Raw genomic sequence first — 25680 nt, forward strand, 5'->3', positions numbered from 1 at the left:
GATGAGTTGGGGTGGTGATAATCCAACATCCTGACCTCACTAAAACTATTGTCGCTGAATGCAATCAAATCCTCACAGCAATGCTTCTCCAAAATCTAGTAGAAAGCCTTCTTTCCTGGATTGCAGAGACAGTTACTACAACTAAAGCAGGATCAGCTCTTTTTAATACCCTTGATTTTGCAGGAATCAATGAATGAGCAGCTGTCCCAATACTTTTTGTTGTTGTTGTTGTTGTTGTCTATATAAACAAAGGTACAAAGGTCACGTTGAACGACCTTTATGAGCGTTATCTTGTATTAAAAGAAGCCCAGTCAGGATTAAGGAGTAATAATAAGACAGTAATCATATATGTGGTCATTTATGATCAGGGGAAGGCCGTGCTCTCTGTCCACCCTGCTGTGCTGGTGTGGTCTGGGGTGGTCAGGTCTGCTGCTGCTGCTGCTGTAGCGAAGCTGTGTGTTGAGTCCATGGAGCGCGATGGCGCCTTTCCCGGACGAGGTGGACGTGTTCACTGGGCCGCACTGGCGAATGAAGCAGCTGGTCGGCCTCTACTGCGATAAGGTATATTAGGAATACGACTGCTGGCTAAAATTCTGCTTTCTGGGAATAGTTTAAGCGAGCATTTGACACTTATTTATTTACACTGCCGTTCACAGCAATGCTAACGTTAGCTAGCTACCTAGCTACCTGTCTACGGAGCTCGGAGGCTGTCTGACCGAGCTACCCAGCTGGTTTATCACCGCTGTAAGCAGCTAGTTCGCCGTTTTCCCTTCAAATAAAGAAAATAGTGCTATAAGAAAGAAAACAACACGAGTGTCATTCCTTAAATACGGCGGTAGAGGCCATTTTTTGCGAGATCCTGCTGGGTATCGGTGCGTTAGCTAGCTAGCTCTCTAGCTAACTAGCTAGCTAGCTCGCGTTCATTTACTAACCTGAGGCTCGTTTGTGTGTCCTATCTTTAATTATCTGACAGTTACAGGTTAGTACATTATCTTAATAACATTTAAAACAGCTATAAAGTCTGTAGCTGGCTAAATTATTCTGAAAACAGGGCCGTCTACGCTAGCTAACCTGCTAACGTAGCTAGCCAGCGCTAGTGTAGCCCCCGCTCTCCGTCCCTGCGCTGAGATTATAATCTCATTAGTTTTTGTTAAAAACGTCAGAAAAAAAGGTAATAAACGTTTGTGTAGCCGTTTAACGACCTCAACTCTTAACTAGCTCGCTACCACGGTTAGCCAGCCCCCCCTTAGCTGGCTAGCTTCGTTAGCTAGCTAGTTAGCTAGCTGGTATAGCTAGCTAATGCAGTACGTGCGTTACGTGCTAGTGAGGAACAAGCCTGCAGCCCCTGGCCAGCTGGTTAACCCACCTCATCTATGTGTAGGAAAGTGGTTTCTAGCTATTTTCTGTATTTAGTCAACAGTGCAGATAAAATGCACAATGCTTTGCTGTGAGTTTGTGCCTTTAAAGCTTAACTGGGGCTGTCTGGATGGTTACATAAGCAGGATCAGCCCTGGCTGCTAGATTATAGTTTATATGTGCATGATGACTTGATAAAAGCCTAAAGTCCAGCAGTTACTGACTTTAAAAAGACCCTCCACTGGAAGAGAGTTTGCAAAAGTAAAGATCTCCATCATTGGCAGTGTTCTTCAGCTCCTGTGTTGTCTGCACCAAGCCTACATAGCTACATGGTTGGTGGTTTGGTTGGGAACCTTGCAGCAATTTCGAGGGGTCTTCAGGGTCATTATGTTGCTTCGTATCCTCTGGTTTCCGTTTTTTTTTTTTTTTAATGCAGACAGTGTGATGTTTGATTTAATCATGTCCGTTCTTCCCTCTACCAGTAAGATGTTCCTCACGCCACTGGCTGCAACACAAGCCCGAAGCATGATCAGTTAACCCAGGTCCATAACAGTTGGAGAGGTGTTCTTTGCATGAATTTCTGCACCCTTTTTCCCAACCTTACCTTTGTACATTGCAGTTCAAGGTTGACCTAGGGGTGCCCAAACTTTCGCATGGCACAATACAGAAGGTGAACTGAGGAAACGCTTGTTTTTGACCTTGTGATTTTGGTGATCTCGCGCCTGTTCAGTCTTCAGCAGCGTAGTGAAGTTGGACGTAGTGTAACTTCCACCCAGATTGATTAATGATTGAAATGCAGTGCTGAGTGGCCAATCAGAAAAGAGAGCATTTCCATATGTCCGTCGTGAAGGCTCAGTAACAGCGAAACTTGGGAAGTGGATGCTTTATATAAGCAGGATAGACCCTGACCGCTGCTGCTCAGCCTGCAGTACGTTTATGCGTGAAAGGGTGGTGTAGAGAAGTCTGAGGGCTTAATAGAAGCTCAATGTCGCAGAAAATATGTAAAAATCCCTGCAGTTACTTAATAAAGAGCTTCCATAGGAAGGAGATTTGCGGAGGTGTTGTTTAGCGAGTGTTATTTAACTGTGTAGGAGTGAGGCCTGCATCTCAACACGCGTCCTATTGTGACATGAATGTAAATATTAACACCTTTTCCTTTTTCCCTTCATACAGCTGTCGAAGACAAACTTCTCCAACAACAATGACTTCCGCGCCTTCCTGCAGACCCTCTGCGCCACCTTCAAGGTGTTCAAGATTCACGAGCAGATTGAGAATGAATACATAATTGAGCTGCTGCAGCAGCGCAGCCGCACCATCTACAACGTTCACTCCGACAACAAGCTGTCCGAGATGCTGTTGCTCTTTGAAAAAGGGCTCAGGAGCGTCAAGGTGCGTGTCTCTGACTTGCTGTACAGCCAAATGTTTGTAGACGCCTATCTCGTCCAGCGTTTCTTCAGAAATCAGGGATATTAAAAAAAAGGAGTTTGAGCCAGTTTGATGCAGAAAGAGCGATTAATAGTCTGGGAAGGCTTTAGACTAGATGTTTGAACTTTGCAGTGAGGATAAGATTGCATTGATTCACAAGAGCGCGAGAGCATCAGTGAGGGGTGGGATCTTCTCAATCACTCCATAAAATGCAGTTCCACTTCTCCACAGTCCCAATACCCTTTTACCTTGGTGACCTTACACTTGTTTGGCTACTCGTTTTGGCAGTGATTTTCTGTTATACAAGCTGTGTGTACACAGTTGAACACCTACGTCAGCTCCTAACTTTGAACTTCAGTTAAAAATCTAATTAACCCAGTTTTTTCACTCTGTAGCATGATCCCTCCTCCACCAAAACCTTACAGTGGCACAGTACACTCAATTCAATGATTTAAAGTTGTGTCCCAATGCTTTTGTCTGTATAGTGTTCATGCTAATATCTTCTGTAGAAGCAAACCTCAGATATTAAACATACTCAGCTGATTTTTCAGCTGATCCACGTTTGGATGTATAGTGTTTATCTTGGGGCAGCTGGTAAGAAGCTGGCCTTGGAGCTTGGCCAGCCTTGTTGCATGTAGGAGGGCTGACCGCTGGCCTTAAGGATTGATCTTGTTTGTGTGTGGGAAGACAATGGCACTGTTGAGTATTGTCTATGTATAGTAGCTGTCCCTGCGCCTTGCAGGTATGTCACTGCTGTAATAATGGGTGTTGTAACTGGTCAGACAGTTGTTACTTGTTGTTACTGTCGTGTTCATGTTTCATGCCACTGGCTGCAACACAAGCCCCCATGCTTAACAGTTGGAGAGGTGTTCTTCACGTATTTACATCTAAAATATGGACAAAAGTATTGGGACACTTGCTTAGTCCTCGTTTCTTCTGAAATCGAAGGGGATTAAAAAGAGCTGATCCTGCTTTTGTTGGAGTAACTGTCTCTGCTGTCCAGGGATGAAGGCTTTCTACTAGATTTTGGAGGAGCATTGCTGTGGGGATTTGATTGCATTCATCAACAGGAGTGTTGAGGTGAGATCAGGGTGTTGGATGATCTCCACCCCACCTTATCATCCCCAACGGGATGAGAAAAATCCTCAGGAGGAAAAAATACTGACATGATGCCAACACCATCATGAGTCCCTGTTTCCGCAACTTCTGATTGTGGACTAACTCAAGAAACTCTGCTGCTGCCGCTGATTTCGGATGCTGTTTGATAAGAGAACTCTCCAGAACAGAGAAACAGTCAACGGTTAAATGTGTCCAGCTTGCCTTTCCCTATCCGGGTTTGCCAATCGAGTAATTTTCCACTCGGCAAAGCCAAAGGAAATTAGGACATTCTGTTCTCCTGCCAGTAATAGGATGGAATTGAGTAAACTGCTGTAAATAAGTCACGTCTATTTCTCAATCTGTTTATTTATTCCCAGATTAGCGGCAGACAGACACATCCAGCTTATCCACATGATCTTGTGGCGTAAAAGGTTCAGGAAAAGTGACCAGTGTGGGAAGCGTGGACCAGTGGCGTTTTCTTTGCCGATCCCAAAATGGCAGCGAGCGATAGTGCCGCATTAGCTCACAGTCTGTTGCACTGCATAGCCTTTTCAGACGGTGATGGCATTCCTAACTGATCGGTGGTTTACTGCGTCTAACGACAGTACAGGCCACAGACAAACATCAGGGCATTCTGATCCTAGATCAGGCCTCACTCCCACTCTTTATCCAGGCCAGTGGTGTTGTTGTTGTTGCTGCTGCTGCCCACAGTGTGCTGGGTGGGGACTGGCGCTTTGCTGTGCTGGGATGACTCAGGGTGTTGTGGCGGTGTGTGTGAAGGGCAGCCAGTTGCTGATACAGACCTGTGACGTCTGTCTAAAAGGAGATTTCCTCTTGTTGTAGTCCATTTTCTTTGGTTTATTAAATTAAGTAATTTATCAATTCTGCTGTATGGGAAGTTGTTGGGCCACCCTGATGTGCACTAATTTGAACGGGACCTGAATTCAAATTATATATAGATTATAATGTGTGTCCCAATACTTTTGTCCATATAGTGTACATGCCAAAATCCTCTATAGGAGCAAACCTCAGCTGATTTTTCACTGATCGTTTGGATGTATAGTGTTTATCTTGGGGCAGCATGTAAGAAGCTGGCCTTGGCCAGCCTTGTTGCATGTAGGAGGGCTGACCGCTGGCCTTAAGGATTGATCTTGTTTGTGTGTGGGAAGGCACTGTTGAGTATTGTCTATGTATAGTAGCTGTCCCTGCGCTTTGCAGGTATGTCACTGCTGTAATAATGGGTGTTGTAACTGGTGCTTCAGGTACTTATGGAGATTATTGCTAGTGGTCAGGTCAGACAGTTGTTACTTTACTGAGGTGCTGCTTTCATCAGCTTCGGTCAGGAGCCAGTTTTACTAACTCAATCCGCTCTTCTTCTTCTGCCACTGGCTGCAACACAAGCCCCCATGCTTAACAGTTGGAGAGGAATGCTTTTCCATGCATCATATACAATCTGTGGTGTTTGTCCCAGTATCTTCTATCACAATATTTTTTCATGGTGAACATCACTTGCCTTCTGATTTGAAGCATGCTAGAAGCTCTCGGAAAACAGCACAAGACTCTACGTTCTAAAGACACTCTTAAAAATGTGGCCTTAATAGGGGAGTTGTAAGACTTTTAGGATAATATTCTGTGGACTGATGAGTCAAATGTGTGGAGTTTTAGAAGGGACTTGGGTCCCAGGTAACTTCGCATTCTGCCGTGAGAACATCATGCCAACAGTCAAACATGGTGGTGGTAGTGTGATGGTCTGGGGCTGCTTTGCTTCTACAGGACCTATGACGTCCAAATAAGTTGTCCAAATTGATGGAACCATGAATTCTGCTCTCTATCAGAAGGTCCTGAAAGAGAACATGATCCAAGGACTTCAGTGAGAAAGCGGTACACTGTCCAGTTAAACAGGACTGACCTTCTGTGCAATTATTAATGACGTGAATGACCTTGACATACTGACAACATCCAGTCTTAAGACCTCGGTTTAATTTGACTGGAATGCAGCTTGTCAGAATTGTGTGAAGTGACCATAGTCTCTGCTGTTCAGTTTCGGCTGTTGAGTATAAGCGCTCCGCTAGTGCAGGTGGCGATATAGTATTTTCTGGTCATTTTCGTGACTGCTGTCCTGCACAATGTAAAAAAAAGAAAAAGAAAAACACCTTTCTAGCATCAGCCAATCTGATGGCAGCTTTTTGAATTAATTGCAGACAGCTTGGAGTTTATTTTGGCTGCGTTATTGTGACTGTAGCTGTAAGCTGTCAATGACTGTGCTTTAAACAATGATGTGAATGTAGCATGACTAGTGTGACTGCTGTTGTTAAAGGGTAATGCACCTATCCCTACCTGTCCCACACCTGCGGTGGCGTTGCTGGCAGGTGTAATCTTAGATGGGTTCTGCTGTAATAGACCTGTTTGTGTGATTCGGCATGAACACCCCGTTCTGTGAGCGAGTGCTTTACGCGGACTGACGTTTTTATCTCTCTCATCTCCGCAGAGTGAGTGCGAGCAGCTGAACTATGCCAGGCAACTGAAGGAGCGGCTCGAGGCCTTCACCCAGGACTTCCTCCCTCACATGAAGGAGGAGGAGGAGGTAGAGCACCACGCAGCACATTAACACAAGCCCATAGCGCGCGCACACACAGCTAGAGACGAATGACTCAGGTTACATAATTATAAGGGGGGCTAATGTTGGTCCGTGGTCTGATATTAGTTGCCATGAAAACCCAGAGCTTGTATGGCGTACATCATGTACTGCATACTGCTAATGGGGTTTAGAGGAGAGTGGGTGTCAAAGTAAGGCAAGAAAATGCAGCATATTTTTAAATATAGTTTATATAACATGTTTTCGGTCATTCGGTCATATTTTATATGTGTATTTTGATCGTACTCACACGAAAGACCATACAATGCCATGCCAAATACAAGGAACTACTTGTATGGCCATTTAATGCCACTGTTATAATGATAATATAATAAGCGTAATAATATGATTACACCCTTTTTAGCATCTTTTTAGGATAGATTTAGTTTAGTAAAGGCTTAATTTTTATTTAAATGGTGTGCTTAATATCTTATAAGCGTTTCTAATAAGTGTGTTTAATACCTGGAAAGCTCATTTGGCTCAAACAGTATAGAATTCTACTCAGTATAGTCAATGGGTGTATCAATTTTCCCGACCTTTTAGGAGCTGTTGCAGCTAGCCCCTCCGTCTGTTAAGCTCAAGGTTCACTTGCTGCTGAATTGGGCGAAGGACCTCCTGAACGTTTAATGGAAGTTATGGGGGAACAAATTCCCTGTCTTATTTTAGATCATTTCTGTTGGTCCTTAATTTAGCAAAATAACTATAACAGGGGGATGTAGACGAGACCGTGGTCTGTTCAAGCTTATTTGTTTGGGCAGGTACGAATATTACACAGGTCTAATTTCAGCTCTGCTTTAAAATTGTTCAGATACTGAAATAGTCAGCTACACTACAATCAGTAAAACATGCTCCATGCCTTATATTCAGGCAATATACAGTGTTACTTTCTTACACCAGAATCTCTGTCCACTGCACTTGTTCCAGCCTCTCTCACCTGTCCTGTGCACCTGTCTCAGGTATTCCAGCCCATGCTGATGGAGTACTTCACCTACGAGGAGCTGAAGGCCATTAAGAGGCAGGTGATCGCGCAGCACTGCAGTCAGCAGTGGGACAAAACCGAGGAGGTGCTGAAGGGTATAAATCTGTGGAACCAGGCTGAGGAGCTGCACAAGGTCTTCAAATACTCAGACCATGAGAAGACTGAGGACGGTGAGAGCCTGTTTTTGGTCTGTGGGCCCTTTTCAAGTAGTGGTTTCACTTGCGTCCTGGAGATAGATACAGCATGCCGTTTCCTCTTTACCACGGACTGTAATATATTAGGTAATGTGTTGACTTTTAAGACATCCTTCCTGTGGAATGACCAGTCTTGCCCAAACGAGCATTACTGTCAAAAAGGCTCACACACTGCACGTCGCAGTGTATGGTGCAAATGTCATGGATCAGAAGACGGTTCTTGTGATGTGGAACTATGTGTGTGTTTTTGTCTCTGTTTTGTCCAGCAGAGCGCGAGAGTCGCACGCACACAGACATCTCAGCCCTGCCCGAGGAGGTCTTGGTGCGCCTTTTCCAGTTCCTGGGTCCGGAGGACCTGTGCCGCTGCAGCCAGGTGTGCAGTACCTGGGCACAGGTAGTTAAAACGGGTTTGCTCTGGAGGCACCTGTACCCAGTCCGCTGGGCCAGAGGTGAGAGTCCCAACTTGTTACTTCTGCATCACTCGTGTGGAAATGTGAGGCCAGAGGAATGCTTCTTCTAGGTCTGTCCCTGTAGAAATATAGCCTATCTAGAGGAGTTTTCACAAGTTAGCTCTTAGGTGATTCTGTTATGCGAGTCTGTCTACTGCAGTGGTAAACCCGAGCACCTCTCATCCTGCACATTTTCTTTTATGCCCTGCTCTGACACACCTACTTCAACTCAGGAACGTCATGAAGTGCGAGGTGTGTACGAGCAGAGACGATGCCAAACTATGCAGGGGAGGGGTGCCCTCAGTACCAGGGCTGGGATCCACAGATCCTACAGAATGCTTCTTTGTCAGCGAGAGTAACTGAAGGTGTTTCCTAGGTGATTATTACTGTGGTCCGTCTGGGGAGCTGGACCAGGACCCTGATGAGGAGTGGGTGAGGAACCTGCAAGAGGAAGGACGAGCCTATCAGGAGTGGGACGAGGACGCGGATGTGGATGAATCGGGTAACACTTGCCAGCCTGTACACGTCTCCAGTTCCACCATAACAGCTGCAACACAGCCCCTTCCACATTATTCTGATAAGTCACTGAGAGTAAGGGAAGGGTTCAGGGTTTTAACCAGCTATTCTTTTTTTGTTGTTGTTGTGCAGAGGAAGCATGTGAGGACTCTCTGGCAATCAATGCAGTGAGCAGGGAGAAGAAGCTGTTGAATGGAATGATCCAGAACCTTCTGCCGACTGTGGGGCCATCAGTACGCACCGTTAGCCTGGCCTATAGCGCTGCTGTTTCCAGCAAAATGGTAAGGGGGAAACCCCTCCCCACTCACTCACTAGCTCAGGGGCATTAGTCAGTGGTTCTGTTTTTGACTTCCTGGTATGGTCAAGGTATAGTGGTAACATGAGCAAACATGCAAGTTTAAAAGACTTCTATGGTCCCTGTAGAGAAGTATTGCCAATAGAATAGGGCTCTCTGAAACAGATCAACATGAATAAAGCATTTAATAAAGGTTTAATAAAGGTTTTATTCTTTAATAAAGGAATAAAGGCCCCCAGCTTTGAGCTGTGGAGCAGTGGAACTGGGTTGTGTGAAATAGACGGATGGATAGACGGAGTCAGGGATGAAGGGGAGGTGGTGATAATCCAACATCCTGACCTTGCCAATGCTTTTGTCACTAAATGCAATCCAATCCACATAGCAATGCTCCTTCAGCAGAAAGCCTTCTTCTTCTCTGGACAGTAGAGACAGTTACTTATTCAAAAAGCAGTACAGGCAGAGCAAAGCCAAATTCAGCAACAGTTGAAATCTCCATTTTTTACAAATGGGCACTAATTTCTACATTCATTCATTCATTCATTTATTTATTTATTTATTTATTCCCTCCAGGTGCGTCAGATCCTCAGCCTGTGCCCAAACCTTAGACACCTGGATCTCACGCAAACTGATATTACAGATGAAGCCTTTGACAGGTGAGTGTTTTACCTTATATCTATGGCAAATAACTGACCTATCATCACCAGTAAAAATCCTAGCCCTTGCAGACGCAATTCTCAAACTGACATCACTGATTGAGATTCTCCTTTGTTTCTTTGCGTAGCTGGGCAGAGCTGGGAGCGTGCCGCTCACTTGAGCATCTGGACCTCTCGGGCTGTGAGAAGATCACCGACCACACACTGAAGAGACTGTCTCTGGGTTTAGGCGACCTGAACCTACCCAAGAACAGCCCTGAACGCAGAGCCAAACTTCTGAAGGCCCCGTTGTCTTCTCCAATCCGACTCCTGGATGAGCACTCCGCTTACGCGGTGGGACGCACCCGGCAGGCTCTCATCTTTAAGCGGAGGCCTGGAGGGCAGGGCATGGCCTGCAGCCCAGTCTGGGTTTTGGATCCAGCTGAGCTGGCCGACATCGAGGACGCCGTGGATTGGAGCAGGCGGGGAGGCGTGTCCGTGCAGGACGAGGGACGTGGTGGAATTTTAGAGTTGCAGGCAGGAGGCGGGTCTTGCTGCTGCAGGAGGGGCAGGAGGCGGGGCCACAGGACTGATGCTAATGCTGGCTCCGCCTACTGGCAGCAGCTGTATGGTGCTCTGCAGTGCGGTCACTCTACATGTTGCAGTTCAGATGCTGCGATCAGGACAGTGAAAGGAGCGCACTGTGAGCCCCAGGCTACCGGGGGCAGCGCTGATTTTCGGACTAAATGCTTTTCTGAGGGCAACTACAGAACTGATCAGTCGGGAGCTTGTCGAGCTCTCAAGTTCCTCAGCCTGTCTGGATGCTATCAGGTCACAGACCTGGGCCTGAGGTACTGAGTTACACAGACACATTGTTTACTCAGCAGGTCATCCCTAAACACACTTTAGCTGTTGGTAAACAGTTCTCTAGAAAAGATCCATAATCCTCACAGCCATCTCAATGCTCAAGCTACGCACAGCCTAAACTACACAACGTTCTGATTCGTTAGTAAATAATTAGATGAATTATTGAAGATATCTCTGATTTTACCATTTGCTTTAGTTACGTGTTTTGTTACAGTCCCATATTATTTGTGTAATTAGAGTAGTGGAATATAGCACAGAGGCTCAGCGGGCTCCTAACGGGCCCCGATCATGGATGTGGCCCATTGTGCTTGCTTTCCTACTCGTATTATTATGCTATTTTATTAAAAGCATAAAATGGTCTTAAAATGACCATATTGTTTAAAGGAATATATCATCCAAAAAAAGTCGTGACAGGCCTGTGCGTTATTGATGATTATTATTTTTGACCCTCTTCAGCTCCTGTAATTCACAATAAAGTTCAGCCTTGTGAGCCACAGTAATGCAACAGTGAGGTGCTACAGTGCTTCAGTAGCACTGTAATGGATCATTTGTTAATAATCGTGTATGTGTGTGTGTGTGTGTGTGTCTGTATTTATTAATTTGCACAGCTTTTTATGATTTGTGTATGTGTTTGTTACAGGTGTCTGTCTCAGGGAGGCGGGCTCCCCCTGCTGGAGCATCTGAACCTCTCAGGCTGTCTGTTCATTACTGAGGTGGGACTGCGGGAGCTGGTTTCTGTCTGCCCCGCACTCAACGACGAACACTTCTACTACTGCGATAACATCAATGGTAACACACACACACACACACACACACACACACACACACACTTACTCAGTCCCTGTTTGTTGACTGACTGACTAATTTAATGTTGTCCAATTAACAGTTTTGGGTTGTTTATATATGATTAAATGAGTAGCCATGCTGACGGATATGGATTTGCACTACAGTCTGTCAGAATTCAGAAGCATATTAAGATTATTTAAAGCCTTTTTTATGATATGTTGACAGTAAAAGCCCTTTAGTAGGTTTTTCTTTTTTAGTATTAATAGGCATCTACTGTGTTTTTGTATTTTTTTTTTTAAACATAAAATGCATAAAAGGAATCCCATATTAATTGATTTACTGAATGTTCGGTTGCTTTCCGGACAGTTTTCTGAGTGTTTGAATGTATAAATGTGTATTAATTGAATAAATGGTGTAATTGGTGCTTAACCCAGCTCTCACGCTACAACTGGGCTTGTGTGCGAGATGCTGATTGGTGTACAGTACCTGGAGGTAAGTAATAAAGAAAGCCTCTAGATCTGAGTGGATTCATGTCAAACTTCACAGCTTCTCTAGAGCACGTCTTTTGCATCTATCAGAGCCTGTGACATGCCGTCTAAACCGCACTGCCAGTTGAGATGATGATGTAGATATAATTTGGTGGTGGAGTAGGACAGTAGGCGCTGGTGTAACAATACACAAAATTAGGTTCAGTAGGATACAGCAAAAATATGTGCCTAGAGCTTATATTTGAGATGTTTACAGTTGATATGTTTACAGTTTGAGGACCCGTTACGGGGGTATGAAGATTTGATATAATATTCAGTTCTGAGATCAAAACTCAGGAGGGTTCTGATATTTTGTATGTTAAAAATCTTAAATTTTATATTACGGATTGGTTTCTAGAGCTTTTTCAGGGCCTGTCGCCTTACCTTTCAACAAAATACAACAGACCCTCAGCAGAAATTGAGGGCTTATCTGCTCTAGTTAGTTAATTTTCAATACTGTTAAAATTTAGTGTTTTTATGTATATTAAAATCATTACACCCCGTATCACCTGTGCACGTACTATTCAGCTAGTCTTCCTTCTTAACTGTCTTTCTTTGGTCTGAACAGTTGGAGGCAGTTCTATCCCATCTGTTGAGTGCCAACGTCTAACTTCTTTCTTCTCTCTGTCTCTCTCTATATGTATCTGCAGGTCCCCACGCTGAGACAGCAAGTGGATGTCAGAATCTGCAGTGTGGTTTCAGGGCCTGCTGTCGCTCCGGAGAGTGATCACCCTCCCCCGTGTCTCCTGTCTGTGTTCTGTGTTTGTTTGTTTATTTGCTCCTTTATTCATCCATTGCTAGTTTTTGCTTTCTCCACTGTCTTAAAGTGATACTCTCACATTTCGCAACCTAAACTGCTTCATCTCCACTGTACATTCAAATGCCGTGGGCTGTTGTTTCAGCACGTTGGCCTGCACTTCAAAAAGAACTGAAAACCCACTGAACTGACCAGCCACATAGGGTGCCACCACAACCAGCTTAGCAGCACGATAGCAACTCCATGTGGGTTACCTGGTTAGCAGAAACGAAACTGGGAAAACCCACTGACGGGTGTTGGGATGAGGAGTATACACTCCTCACACCATTGCTTTGGTTGAAAATGACCACAGATGCTTCCTTCTGGACCACTAGTCCCACATCTGAAAGAAGAACCAGGGTACAGATTTACAGCTTGGAGTACAAATACTTTAGACCATAATTTAAGCATAATGTGGTTTATATTGAATGAAAGCAGCAACAGCCCTTAGCTTTATTATTACCAGTTATAAAAGAATAGCTGATGTTTTCGAATTGTATGGAAGAATTAGAAAAATGAATAGAGATGCAAGGTTTTGCTCCAACAAGGAGTTTAAGAGTTGGTGAATTTTCAGGTTTTTTTCGGAATGACAGAGAAAGCATATGAAACGGCTGATGCCATAAAGTAGGTTGAAATATAGTGGAGTTTTCCTTTAGTCCCATGCATCCCATCTTCCTCCTCCTCCTCCTCTTCCTCACTCACATGCTTTTCTTGTTTTCTCGCTCTCTCTCTCTTTCTCTCTTCCCATGTGCTAACTCCCTCCCTCTCTGTCTTCTGATTCATTTGCACTTTAAATTCCGGAGTGCTCCCGGCTATACTCTGTCATTTCTGGGATAAAGTCCCTCGAAAGAGATGCGGAAAAACTCTAAAATTCCTAGAAGCGCCATCCTGTTCAGAGCGATTGCGCAGTTTAAAGAATAATATGTACATTTGTAGATGATTAATGCATTATTTGTTGCATTGAGTTTCATGTTTAGCAATTTTTGGGGAGGGATTTGAAAAGGGCGGGAATGCTGCTTAATCCGAAGTTTTGAGCGCTTTAAGAAAATGTAACATTGAGCACAAAGTTCTCGCATCTTTGTTTTTGTTTGTTTGTTTGTTTGTTTGTTTTTTTGTTAGCAGTAATCTCTCACACCGCTGCAGACCCGCCTGTAGTCTCTACCTAGTGGACATGCGTAACTCCCTACCCTGCCATTACTGTACAGTTGCTTCTATAAACAAGTGTTTGGCTTCCTTTCCCAATACAGCCTCGCAGGCTTGGCATAAGGAGAACCACTGGAGGGAGGGCTGCTTGTCCCGTACATGGGATGAACCTGGTTCAGGATTGCACTGCAGTGTCTGTTGAAGTCATTAAATATATAAGCAAACCTTTTCTCCACCGGGAACGTTTTCTTCCTTGTTTTTAGTCTGTTTTGATATGAAAGATCCGTTTAATTCCATGTGGATTTTGCAGATATGTGCCTATTGAATTCTGGTTGTGAAGGCGATGGTTGTAAAAGCAAACAAATGTATAAATAAATACCTGAGAGTTTAAGGAAAGAGGAGGGCTTTACCTTTAAACCAGAGCAAAACAGTGGAATGTCGACAGGAAGGGTTTCCCCCTACCCTGAGCTGTCTAGTGTTTTTCCTTTACTAATACACAATACACTAATTTTAGCCTTGGATCTCGAAGCAGGAAAAATTGGGCAAAATAACACACAGCAGTGGCTCCAACGAGAATTCAAAGCGTTGGGTAATGTAGAAATTGCACCTATCCACTAGGATTACTCTTAGGCTGGTGATTCAGCGCTATCAGTTTTGGTGATGTTTTCTTTCATAATTTTCTTTCATAATTTTATAAAAACAGTTTTTAAGATCAACAGGATCCAATAGAAAATTATCAACATCGTTACAACTCCAGATTTTCTGGTGTGGTTGTATATTCCCCCCCTTCTTATGTCACGATGATCGAAATACGCCAGTAACAACCAACCAAACACAGGGGTACCACAGCAACCGCTTGGTAAAGCCATAGCAACATTTTCTACCACCTTTTATGTTGGATTTTATTTTTGGTTTTAAATCCAGTAAATTAATCGAACTTAAAACTTGCAGAAAATGTTTAATGTAGGTGTCCACTTATTTTCCTCCAACTGACTATAAAACCCTGTTCCCCAGCCCACACACCACACTGCCCTGAATTCCTGCACGTGGCTTTCTATCTGTCTAGAACCTCAACATTAAAAAGCATCTTGGGAGTGGTTGTGTTTTTGTTTGTTTGTTTGTTTGTTTGTTGTGTTATAACCACTTTATAACCACCTGCCTACCTGAGTAGGTCACCCTTGTGCCACCAAAAAGCTCTGACCTTTGTCGAGTTCTGGACTCCACAAGACCTCTGAAGATGGCCTGTGGTATCCGGCACCCAGACTAACGTTAGCAGTAGATCCCGCAAGTTGTGAGGTGGGGCCTCCATGGGTCATGCTGATGACCCTGTCTCTGGTTCATTGGATGTCCATCCTTTGAGCAGGTGTCTAGCCATCACAATCTGGCAAACTGTTGTCAAAGTGGCTCAGGTTCTTATTCTTGCCCATTTTTCCTGTTTCATCGCATCACCTTCTGAAATTGACTGGTCACCTGCTGCCTAATATGTAGATCCCACCTCAGGTGTTATTGTAGCCAGAGAAATACTTACTTAACCTGTCACTGGTTTAAATGTTATGGCTGATTTGTACGAATTTGTGTACAATTTTGATCATAAGTAAAAAGGAGCCCATTCGATGGGCTTGTTGGGGGTCCAGGCATGTATTTGTGCAGATGCTTGCTTAAAATTCACTGGCTCCTTACAGATGTTTAAACAGGAGCAGTATTTGACTGTTTAGGTGATGCTGAGCCACTGTGTTAAAACTGCAAATTGTACTGATATATATATATATATATATATATATATATACACGTTTATATACACCAGTACACATATGGTATGTGGACAAAAGTATTGGGACACCTACACATTAGAATGGAGCCCTACAGTTATCGAGTCAGCAGCAGAGCATTGGAGACATTTCTCCTCTATGCTGTGAGCTCAGCATGGGTGGAAAATGGGCTAGATGGGTTTCAGTTGGGCATGGGCATGTGTTCAGTGGGTTGGTACATGTGTTGATACTGGGTCCTAGTCAGGCTTTCCAAATGGGACTCGTGTACAGTGTATAACCTAGACAGGGCCCATGACTGACTCTGGTGGGACCCATGGACATACATTTTTGGTTCCCAGTTGTGCTGCCCATACAGGCCCCACATGGGCATGTTATCTGGGTCTCTGGAACAGAACTGGAAAGATGGAGCACCATTCTTCTAAAATATACTTCCTCAGTCTGTGTTCTGATGCTGGTGGTGGAGGGAACTGTCAATCGAGGTTTAACTGAGTGGGATCAAAGATGGTGTCATGTCATTTGATTTATATCATTTTTATACTTGTAACCCCAATCAGTGACCCCTCATGCCCAAGGGGGTGGGGTATGGTCATCTCGGAAGAGACGACTCCACTCAGAATAGAAATGACCCATAATAGGATAAGATGGTCAGGCAAAATAACCAGTAATTATATGGATTTGACTCTGCCCTGACCCCACTCTGTAACTTTACGTGATCTGATGCTTTGTGGCTGAGTTGATGTGGTTCGTAAAACTCTTCCACTTTTCAATAATAATAATAATAAAAGCGCCCTCTTTTGTCTGACAAACCCAGAAGACATTCTTAAGTGGTAAATTTACTCTCTACAAGTACTCTGGTAACGCTGCCATTGACTGGTGCCCTGTCCAGGGGGTGTTCCTGTCTTCTGGGTAGGCCCTGAAGCCACCGTGACCCCCTGACCCCCATGATGAATGAATGTTTGTATTGTTTTAGTGTGGTTTTATTGTAATAGCACAAAAAAATGAAAAAGGGAGTCTCGACTTCTGCATCTGTACATCGGATGTGGAATTCCTACATAGCGCCTACGTCACCTGAGAGGGTTGTTTTTTAGGGGTTGGAGGGGGTCTAGATTCTGCTCTTCTGCATGGGTGTGAACCCATTTTAGTCTGTATTCCTCCAAACATGTTCATCGATTGATCAAGATCATTAACACTGAACAGAAACCTCCAGACCCCACGCTCAGCTGTCTGACGTCGCACTGACTTTCCTCTTTGATTTCAGGTTCCACATTCTTCTCGTCTTCTCCACAGTCTTCACGCTTGCGCTCCTCCTCGTTCTTTGGACGTCCGTTTGTCTCTGTGCTTCTTTACCCGGCTGGCACATCCTTGCTGTGGAGCCCTGATACAACCCGAACCCCGCATAGACAGGCTGAGTAAACCTGGTGTCCACTCTGTGGAGGAGAGTCATGCTGTCCGAGACGCTGTAGAAGGACAGCAGTCCTGCCCTGTGATCCAGATACACCCCTATCCTGTGGGAGGTTGGCACGGCGATTTCCGTCTCCTCGTTGTTGTGTACAAAAGCGTACCTTGATATGGAGCAGTCTAAACTCCAGCAGTGTTTGTTATAGCCAAACCCACAGTCATCTCCCTGCCCCTTCCTACTGATGTCTCCATACGAAACGGCTACGTCCGCTCCGTACAGGCCCGTCCACTGCGCTTCCCAGTAGCAGCGTCCGGACAGGGCCTCCCGGGACAGGACTTGGGCCCACCAGTCGAAGCGCTCGGGATGGTTTGGATAGGGTTGGGGTTCAAGATCACAGGCCACAGCTTGGTTCTCCTCGGACAGTCTGAGGTTCCTGTGGGCTGAGTTGGGGTCCAGAGTCAGCGGGACCAAATCTGAATGGGGAGAAACGACACAAGGAATGAGGGTCTACTTCCAAAGGTGTGAATTTGGAAGGGGGCAATCCATTATATCTGCAGTTAAAATGCTACAGAGTCTCTAAGGCGATAGTTTCCAGGTAAAAGAGAGGGAGAACCACCTTCTGATTATGTATCTTACAGGTGGGAAGAGCTTTGGGGGGTGAGGCTGAGGGACGCAATAGTCCCAAATGCCACTTGTTAGCTATATTAGCCTCATAGCTCCAGTGTGAAGCACTGGAGACCAAACTAGTCATAGTGTGGAGTCTAAGCGTTACCTTACTACCCAAAGCATCACTGGTGCATGGCAGGAAGACATGGCCTACTCACACTGTAGGAACTCCTCTCTCGTCTTTGGCTCTGAAGGAACTACAAACTTGTCTTTTTTAACTAGAACAAAAAAAAAACTTTTTCAGTGAATTCTTCACGTAGTAATGACAGAAGCATTGTTACATTGCATTATAAATGATATTTTTTTTACAAGCTTTACCTGCTGTTGATATTTTAGTCATTTCTTGCAGCCAGATGTCTTCTATCTGGGCCTTGAGCACTGAGATGGATTTGACCAGTTCCCCAAAAGAGAACTGAGGATTTACTGCCATGTTTGGGGCGTCTGCAGATCCAGGAAGGAGGTAGAGGGACTGGACCGACTGCGGTGAGAGGTTGCGGCATAAACAAACAGACGACAAAAAAAAGCAACAGGGTGATTAATATAGGTCTAATGTGTTGTGGTGATCTAAATGAAGATTAATTAGAGGATTTCCACTGGAACTTTATCAAGAGTAATTTAATATTGAAATTAGTTAATATTTATTGAATAATTTTATATTAAAATTAGTCCCCAGTTTTCACTAGGTGGACTCCATTCAGGACTGTTCTTCTACCTAAAGAGTCTTAGTAAGGTTTTGGGCCACCACAAGCCACCAGAAGAGCTTCAATGGATCTCAGCTTAGGTTCCACCTCCAAGTCACCAGCCAACATGCAATGGTGGGGCTCATATGGGTGGAAAATGGGCTAGGTGGGTTCCAGTTGGGCATGGCCTCTGAGTGGGTTGGTACATGTGTTGATACTGGGTCCTAGTCAGGTTTCCCAAATGGGCCTCAATCTCACATGGATCCAATCTTGGCCTTGTGTACAGTGTATAACCTAGATAGGGCCCATGGACATACATTTCTGGTTCCCAATTGGGCTACCCATACAGGCCATGGGCATGTTATCTGGGTCTCTGGTGGTGGAGACTGTCAAACTGTCAATTGAGGTTTAACTGAGTGGGATCAAAGATGGTGTCATGTCATTTGATTTATATCATTTTCATACTTGTAACCCCAATCAGTGACCCCTCATGCCCCAGGGGGTGGGGTACTGTCATCTCGGAAGAGACGACTCCACTCAGAATAGAAATGACCCATAATAGGATAAGGTGGTCAGGCAAAATAACCAGTAATTGTGTTGATTTGAAGTGACCCTTCCCTCTAGAAGGGCATGGGTGCTCGAACCGGTGTCCCAATACTTTTGTCATTGTGTACATACATAACTCTGTCAAACACTTGCCAACATAACGTAAACAGGACAGACTGCCACCCAGCAGTTTGCACTACAGGCAGCTAACGTAACCTGACCAAAGTCAAACAACCCTACAGGCTATTAGTACCTGCTGGGTTATAGTGCACAGCTATTACCTGAAGGAACCGGATGTGGTTCTGAGAGCACAAAAGCTGCTCCAGCTCAGCATCGCTCCTCTTCAGCTCGGCTATCTCCTGCTCCAGTTGAGTCAGAAGGCCCTCGACACGCTCCAGTTCAGCCTCCTCCTGAGCTCGGATCTGCGCCTTCATCTCAGCGTGGCTGCTCTGTATACGCTGGACTAGCTTCGCGAAGAGCCGCTCGCTCTCCTCCTCAGTGGCCAGTGCCAAGTCCTGTTAATGGGAGGGTAACAACAATCCTCAGCGCGTGTGGCGTGTTGCATATGAACTTTTCTAGGTGTCCGAGCATGGAAAACTGCAGGAGCTTGGGTGCTAGGCTTAGAGCTAACCCTAGCAGACCCTACTAGAAGTTCTTTAGCTAGCTGACTGGACTCCATGAGGACCTGGAGAGGACAGCAACACTATCTATGTGCAAGGACGAGCTAGGCTATGTGTCTGTGGTGGTGGGCAATGGGTTGCTTTGTACAAGCCCTCCATAAAATGAATGTGTAATCTCCACCTGACTCTATGTAATCTCCACCTGACACTAGGAGGGAAGAGCTGCATATCTGCCTCCAACGCACCAGCCTGCAGATCCCAGTGATGGCCAGCACCACAGCGATGTGGGGCGAGAGTGCCATCTACCCACCCTGGAGAGAGCAAGGCCAATGATGCTCTCTCAGGGTGGCTCTGATGGCCAGCAGCATGACCTGGATTCGTTCAAGCCCAGACGCTGTTGTTTTCTCGATGTTTCAGAACGGTGTATTTTTACCACAGCAGCTTTGACTTTTGGAAAAATCAGTGTGTGTGGACACAGCACCTACCCTCAGGGATTGTTTAGCTGCATTTAGCTCCTTTAGCTGCTTCTCTTTCTCCACAATCATCTCCTTCGACTTCCTGAACTCCTTCTGGGGGTGAAGAACATGGCTGTAAATGGCTGAAATGAGTCTATATTTGTATTTCAAATAGTAAAAAAACTGTAGAAGCAACTTGCTAATAACTGCTATGTGCTACTAATTCAACATCATCTTCAAAAAAAGATCGGTCCAGCAGTGCGGAAACTTGATCATCATGCGCTTTGTCATGGGATCCTTGCCTACCCAAACAAACAGCGAAGTGTGTCCTGACTTGTCCCAGTAATTAGAATGGTGGTAGTGGAAGTACATGCAGTGCGGAAAGTTCTTTTCACATTTTGTTGCGGCCTTGTGCTTTCAATAAATTAAGAAATTACCCATCACTCTGCACTTTATTAAAAATGGAAAAACTAAAAGACTACATTGACATAAGTATTCAGACCCTTTACTCAGTACTTAGTTGAAGCACCTTTGGCAGTGATTACAGCCTCCAGTACTCTTTGATATGATGCCACAAGGTTTGATTTCCTGGCATTCGTCTTTGCAGATCCTCTCGAGCTTTGTCAGGTTGGATGGAGGACCATTGCTGGACAGCCATTTTCAGAGCTGTTCAATTGGGTTCAAGTCAGGGCTCTGGCTCAGGGCTTACAGACATTCCCAGAGTTGCTACTAAGCCACTCCTGTGTTGTCTTGGCATTGTCTTGTTGGAAGGTGAACCTTCGTCTCAGTCGGAAGTCCAGAGAGCTCATTAAAAATATCTCTGTGCTTTTACTGTAGGGGTGGTATTGGGCAGGTGTGATGAGCAGAGCCTGGTTTTCCTCCAGACATGACACTTAGAATTGAGGCCAAAAAGTTCAGTCTTGGTTTCATCAGACCAGAGAATCTTCTCACAGTCTGAGCGTCCCTTAGGCTCCTTCACATGTCTTTTACTGATGGGAGGCTTCTGACTTGCCACTTTGCCATAACGCCCAGATTGGTGGGCTGTTGCAGTGATGGTTGACCTTCTGGGGGTTTCTTCCATCTGCACACAGGGTCTTTTGAGCTTCTGGTTGTTTCAGGCCTCTTCTGTGTAAGAATTGTGTGGTGCCTCCACACAATCCTATATCTGAGCTCTACAGACAGTTCCTTTCTCCTCATGGCTTGGTCTTGGCTCTGATATGCATTGCCAACTGTCAGACCTTATATAGTTCAGGTGTGTGTCTTTCCAAACCATGTCCACTCAACTGAATTTACCGCAGGTGACTCCAATCGAGGTGTAGAAACATCGTAAAGAGAATCAAAAGAAACGAGACGCCCCCCAGAGCTGAATATCAGGTGTCATTGCAAAGTGTATGAATACTTTTGGAGTTTTTCCTTTTTAATAAATTTGCAAAAATTGCTAAAATCCAGTTGTTACTTCCTTCTCATGGGAGACTGAGAGCAGATTTATGGGGGCGACCTTTTATTTTAGCACAAGGCCTCAACATAAGAAAGTGTGAAAAATCACCATTTAAGGTTTTATCCCACAAGTATAAACTATTAGGACGTTTTTCCAGATGTAGATGCCTGTAATGACATTTGGGCCATCGGGAAGTAGGTTGCACTGTCAGCGTTCAGCCTCAAAGACAAATCCTCCCCATGTTTAAAGCCAAAATCAAATTTACACAGTGTAAATAGTCCTCGCCCTCAAATGTTGTCTATCAGCCAAGGCATGTTTGTTCTTTAGCTTTGCATTGGGGCTACAAAACGTTTTAACAGTTAGCAGTTAGTATGATCTCAGTTCACGTCCATTATTTGTTACTTTAGCCTCATTTTACATACTGTACTGATTAACAGATGGTTCTTTGTTAAATGGTTCTTCTGTATGATGGAAAACCTGCTGTACACTCTCACTCTCACACTCAAAGTAGGTACTAAACTGTCACTAGAGTGCTACCCATACAGGTACGTCTTTAGTACCTTTAGTTAAGAGAAACAAAGCAAGATGGTTCTATGTAGTTCAGTCCTGACTCTTTTATATGCTACATGGGACCTATTTTTAAAATGTTCTTACATCAGATTGTGGAAACAGCTAAGCAAAGAACCCTTTAAGCATTTTTGAAGAACCCTGGAAGAACTTTCGAGATTCATCAGGGGTGGAACACTTAAAGGAGGCTTCTATAGGTTCTACCTTATGTTTCAAGAACCATTCAGGGCTTCAAATGCCATTTAGATGCCATGTGTTGTATACAGAACCACTGTCTTTACTAAAGATGCCTTGAAGAACCTGTTTTTTAAAGTTTTAAGTAGTTTTGTAATGTTGCAGTACCTCCATAGACTCGTAACAGGTACTTAATTGGACCTTAAGAACCGTGCAGTACCTTTGAGGGTGCATGCACACTGTTTGTACCATGGTAACAGTGGCTTCTCCCTTTTCACCTTTTAAAAATGGCTCTATATTCCAGCGAAAAGAGCCAAGGAACATTTTTGGTACCGCATAGAACCCTCTTTACTATGAATATTGCTTCTATCTGCCCATCATTAGGCTGCCCACCTCTTTCTCTGCCCGCCCCGTTGAGGCCGAGACCATGTCATGACCTTTGTGATCATCCAGCATGCACCGGCAGCAGATGCACCTCTGGTCAGTGCGGCAGTAAACCTCCAGAAGCTTATCGTGGAGGCGGCAGGTCATTCCCTGCAGCTGCCCCGTGGCGTCCACCAACGCATGAGGGGTCCTGGGGTTGAGATCGTTATGCAGCCTGAGGTGCTCATCGCAGTACGAGGCCAGGCACTCCAGGCACGACTTTATGGCTTTGTGTTCTGGGCCGGTGCAGATGTCACAATCCACATCTTCAGGTCCAGGGTGGCTGGCTGTGGAGTGGTCAGCCTGGAGGGCAGTCTTCAGCAATCCGTCCACAATGTCATCCACTGGTCTGTCCTGGTAGAAAGGCCTTCGGTAGAAACTCTGTCCACACTCTGTGCAGCTGTATTTGCCTGTGTTCTCATACTCACTCAGGAAGCCTTCAGTGCAGCTTCTGCAGTATGTGTGTCCACAGGGAATGCTGACTACATCTGCCAGTCGTTTAAGACAGAGGGAGCAGTCCGGAAAGCTCCGGAAGACTGGCACGTTGGCTGCTGCCATTCTTTCTGAACATGGAGTGAGGGGAAAAAAAAGGGTTTAAAGGGAAATGGCAGAGCTACACGATTTCAGTTTCGTTTCTCTGAAGGCCTGTTTGCACAAGGAGGAGGAGCCTCCTGACCACACTAGGGGCTGGCTTTGTGCGTGTGTGTAAAGAGAGATATGGCAGGAAAGGAAACTGAGTTACTGAGAAAAACGATAACGTGAATTTCTTACATAATATGGGGAATTAGACTGTCGAGGTGCTTATTCCACACGTTTACTGCTAGTTAAAAACGCCTACAGGAGCAGAACATCAGCTGCAGATGATCAGAACATGATCAGAGCCCAGGAGGACATTCTTACGTGGTGTAAAATCCTGCAGTAGCACTCTACCGCCTCTAGTCTGCATGCTTCTCTCATCTCTCAACTAATCTCAACAAATGCTGTGTAGCATGTCTCCTCGAGGGGTGGCCCAATTCGCAAATTCCACTTCCAGACTGTAGGGGGCGCTGGAAATACCATAATGCTTGCATAATGCTACAGTAACTCCTTCAGCAGGGCCGTTTAATCAGCGACACCTAGAGCAGCAGCTGTAGGAAACAGCTGGTCAGGTTGATCTGGAGGTCACTTGGAGGGCAATGAGGGGTTGTTAAAAATAAGCGTGAGAGCTTAAGATCAGAGCCGATGGCGCAAGATTCTCGACCAGTGTGTTTGAGAGTTGGCCGTCCTGGTTAAGTAACCTTGCTTATGTAGTTCCTGACCCTGCGTGACACCCTGCTATCTATAAAAATGGTACAAATGGCCAAAGTACAGACCTACTTGTGTTTTTACCCGTAGCTACAGAAGCTAACTTCTGCTAGCGTGTTCAGGCGTGTTGAGTTACGGCTAAGGCACCAAGCCATCCGCTTAGGAAATCCCGCCTGCTGTGAATTCCTGCTTTCAGGAAAGGGCTGCAGGGCTGAGGCTGGTTATCTTTTGTATCTGGTTTGTGTTCTGCACCAACATACTTACCTATACACACGTGCCTTTCTCTGGTCGCCCCATAACCTCCGCCCCACCGCCACCACCACCTCCGCCCACCTGATATGCGTGAGAGTGTAGAGATGAACCTGATAAGATTTTATAGGAGCAGAGTCCAGGAAGACTGCAGCGCTGAGTAAACACCAACCCTTCACTCAGCTGGGCCGTGGGAGCGTTGTGTAAGGGCCCCCAAATCACCTGCGAGTGAAGGACAATAAAATGGAGCTATCATCTTGATTGCCCTCTATAAACTCCCCTTTCATAAGAATAGATTTTGTAACCAGTTATGTAGGCGTTATGTACTTCAGTAATATCAGCTTTTGATTAGGTCCATCTTGGTCCATTACGTTTAGCTGCATGTGGACCAGAGCCGGGGGTGTGATGGTTCACGGTTCAGTCCTAATTGGATTTCATACATACAGTATTTTAATACAGCAAAATATGCCTTATTTCTTGACCTATTTCCTATTTAGTAGCACATTCCACATTATAAACATTTGAAACACCCGAGCTAATCAGTAGCGTCTGAATCAAAGGGCAGTGTCCAAGCCTTCTTAAAAGACATTTTACTGGACAAACAAAATGCTAACAACAGCTAACTGCTAACTATAAGCAGGTAAATGCTACTAGCTAGCAGATGCGCTACTAGCTAGGCTGTTGTTGCCATTAGGCCTAGGCTAAGCTTGATTAGCTTGAGATAGCTACACTGCTATCTAAGGTACGATGGCTAGCAGCATGATCGGGATCGAACCAGTTGACCCAATCCGATTCGGATGATCAGACTGCAGTAGCATTAGCTTGTGTAGCCATACATGAGTATGCTAGCTAACTGTAGCGAATCTTAGCTAACTGGTCCCACCTATGAGAGTCGATGTTTACAACTATATTTTTCATGTATTTCAACCTATTTCTCAGCTACAACATTAGTAGAGCCATGACCGGCCTGGTCAGCAGTATATATTTACATTTAATTTTACAGCATTTAGCGGATGCTGTTAGCCAGAGCGACACACATTTTAAGGCAGATGATTGTAGCTAGCATTTGGTAGCATTTTAATAAAGCCTAAAGACTCTTATTGGTGTAGTGTGACTTTAGGGCTGAGTCCGCGTTGCAACCTGGGTATTGTATTGTTGTATAGTGACTAGCATGTTGTGTGTTAGCTTAAATCAAGCCCTAGTCTGCCACTGGGAGGGCGTTGATTTACCCACTATGCTATTAGCTGTTAGCGAACATGCTAAGGCTGACACATTACAGGCTGTTTTTACGTTAAAAAATCTTTAGTCGTCAGTAGTAAAATAGTGAGCGGTAAAACTACAGCACTGCAACACTACATTACAACACACACACACACAAGGTAAACAGCAGGCTCCTAAATGTGCATTACACTCTTTATTTACGCTGCAATACGTGAAGGTTGTTTACGTGAGGCTTTAATACCACCATTCTCAACCAGAAAATCACACAAAGCATCGATATCTGAAAGAGCCCAACGGTCTTCAGCTCTGCTGGTGAAGTCCTGACCAATGAGAGAGCTCGCTGGGGTGTATCCACCTGGAAACAACATCCTGATTGGATTATTTTCAGTTTGGCTGTTTAAGAGTTCAATGGAAAACCTAACCATGGGAAAATAATAGTAATAATAATAATAATAATAATAATAATGTAATACTTGCAGTAGAGTTTAAAT

At 44.8% G+C, this 25680-nt stretch overlaps 2 protein-coding genes across 4 annotated transcripts; one reads left to right on the forward strand and one right to left on the reverse strand.

Annotated features, from left to right (window-relative positions):
* The first annotated feature begins 411 nt into the window (after nucleotides 1-411).
* On the forward strand, nucleotides 412-13922 carry fbxl5 (F-box and leucine-rich repeat protein 5). 2 transcript variants are annotated; one of them, XM_072696992.1, is made up of 11 exons: nucleotides 412-561; nucleotides 2530-2745; nucleotides 6368-6463; nucleotides 7471-7663; nucleotides 7954-8136; nucleotides 8513-8638; nucleotides 8785-8933; nucleotides 9518-9600; nucleotides 9729-10430; nucleotides 11087-11235; nucleotides 12410-13922. In XM_072696992.1, the coding sequence occupies exons 1-11, from the start codon at nucleotides 478-480 to the stop codon at nucleotides 12484-12486; spliced, it is 2058 nt and encodes a 685-aa protein (XP_072553093.1). In that variant the 5' UTR covers nucleotides 412-477; the 3' UTR covers nucleotides 12487-13922. The 2 variants fall into 2 exon arrangements, with proteins under 2 accessions (XP_072553093.1, XP_072553094.1); XM_072696993.1 differs by having other exon boundaries at nucleotides 413-561; nucleotides 7957-8136.
* Nucleotides 13923-16422: 2500 nt separating this feature from the next.
* On the reverse strand, nucleotides 16423-23056 carry ftr92 (finTRIM family, member 92). Of its 2 annotated transcripts, none has more exons than XM_072697345.1 (6): nucleotides 22406-23056; nucleotides 19864-19944; nucleotides 19040-19273; nucleotides 17851-18010; nucleotides 17691-17750; nucleotides 16423-17339 (listed from the first exon to the last, which is right to left on the reverse strand). In XM_072697345.1, exons 1-6 carry the CDS (start codon nucleotides 22991-22993, stop codon nucleotides 16684-16686), a joined length of 1779 nt encoding a protein of 592 aa, XP_072553446.1. In that variant the 5' UTR covers nucleotides 22994-23056; the 3' UTR covers nucleotides 16423-16683. The 2 variants fall into 2 exon arrangements, with proteins under 2 accessions (XP_072553446.1, XP_072553445.1); XM_072697344.1 differs by having other exon boundaries at nucleotides 19864-19947.
* Between the last annotated feature and the right edge of the window lie 2624 nt (nucleotides 23057-25680).

This window comes from Salminus brasiliensis, chromosome 14 (genome assembly GCF_030463535.1).
Source record: "Salminus brasiliensis chromosome 14, fSalBra1.hap2, whole genome shotgun sequence".
In the NCBI taxonomy this organism is placed as follows: domain Eukaryota; kingdom Metazoa; phylum Chordata; class Actinopteri; order Characiformes; family Bryconidae; genus Salminus; species Salminus brasiliensis.

Excerpts from the sequence above, each read along its gene's own strand:
- fbxl5 (XM_072696992.1), top strand. The coding sequence starts at position 478 with ATGGCGCCTTTCCCGGACGAGGTGGACGTGTTCACTGGGCCGCACTGG. Across the intron at positions 2,746-6,367 it reads AAGGGCTCAGGAGCGTCAAG|AGTGAGTGCGAGCAGCTGAA; the intron begins GTGCGTGTCTCT and ends TCATCTCCGCAG. Across the intron at positions 9,601-9,728 it reads ACAGATGAAGCCTTTGACAG|CTGGGCAGAGCTGGGAGCGT; the intron begins GTGAGTGTTTTA and ends TTCTTTGCGTAG.
- ftr92 (XM_072697344.1), bottom strand. The coding sequence starts at position 22,993 with ATGGCAGCAGCCAACGTGCCAGTCTTCCGGAGCTTTCCGGACTGCTCC. Across the intron at positions 19,274-19,863 it reads CAGCTAAACAATCCCTGAGG|GACTTGGCACTGGCCACTGA; the intron begins GTAGGTGCTGTG and ends TCCCATTAACAG. Across the intron at positions 18,011-19,039 it reads ACCACATCCGGTTCCTTCAG|TCGGTCCAGTCCCTCTACCT; the intron begins GTAATAGCTGTG and ends CTCTCACCGCAG.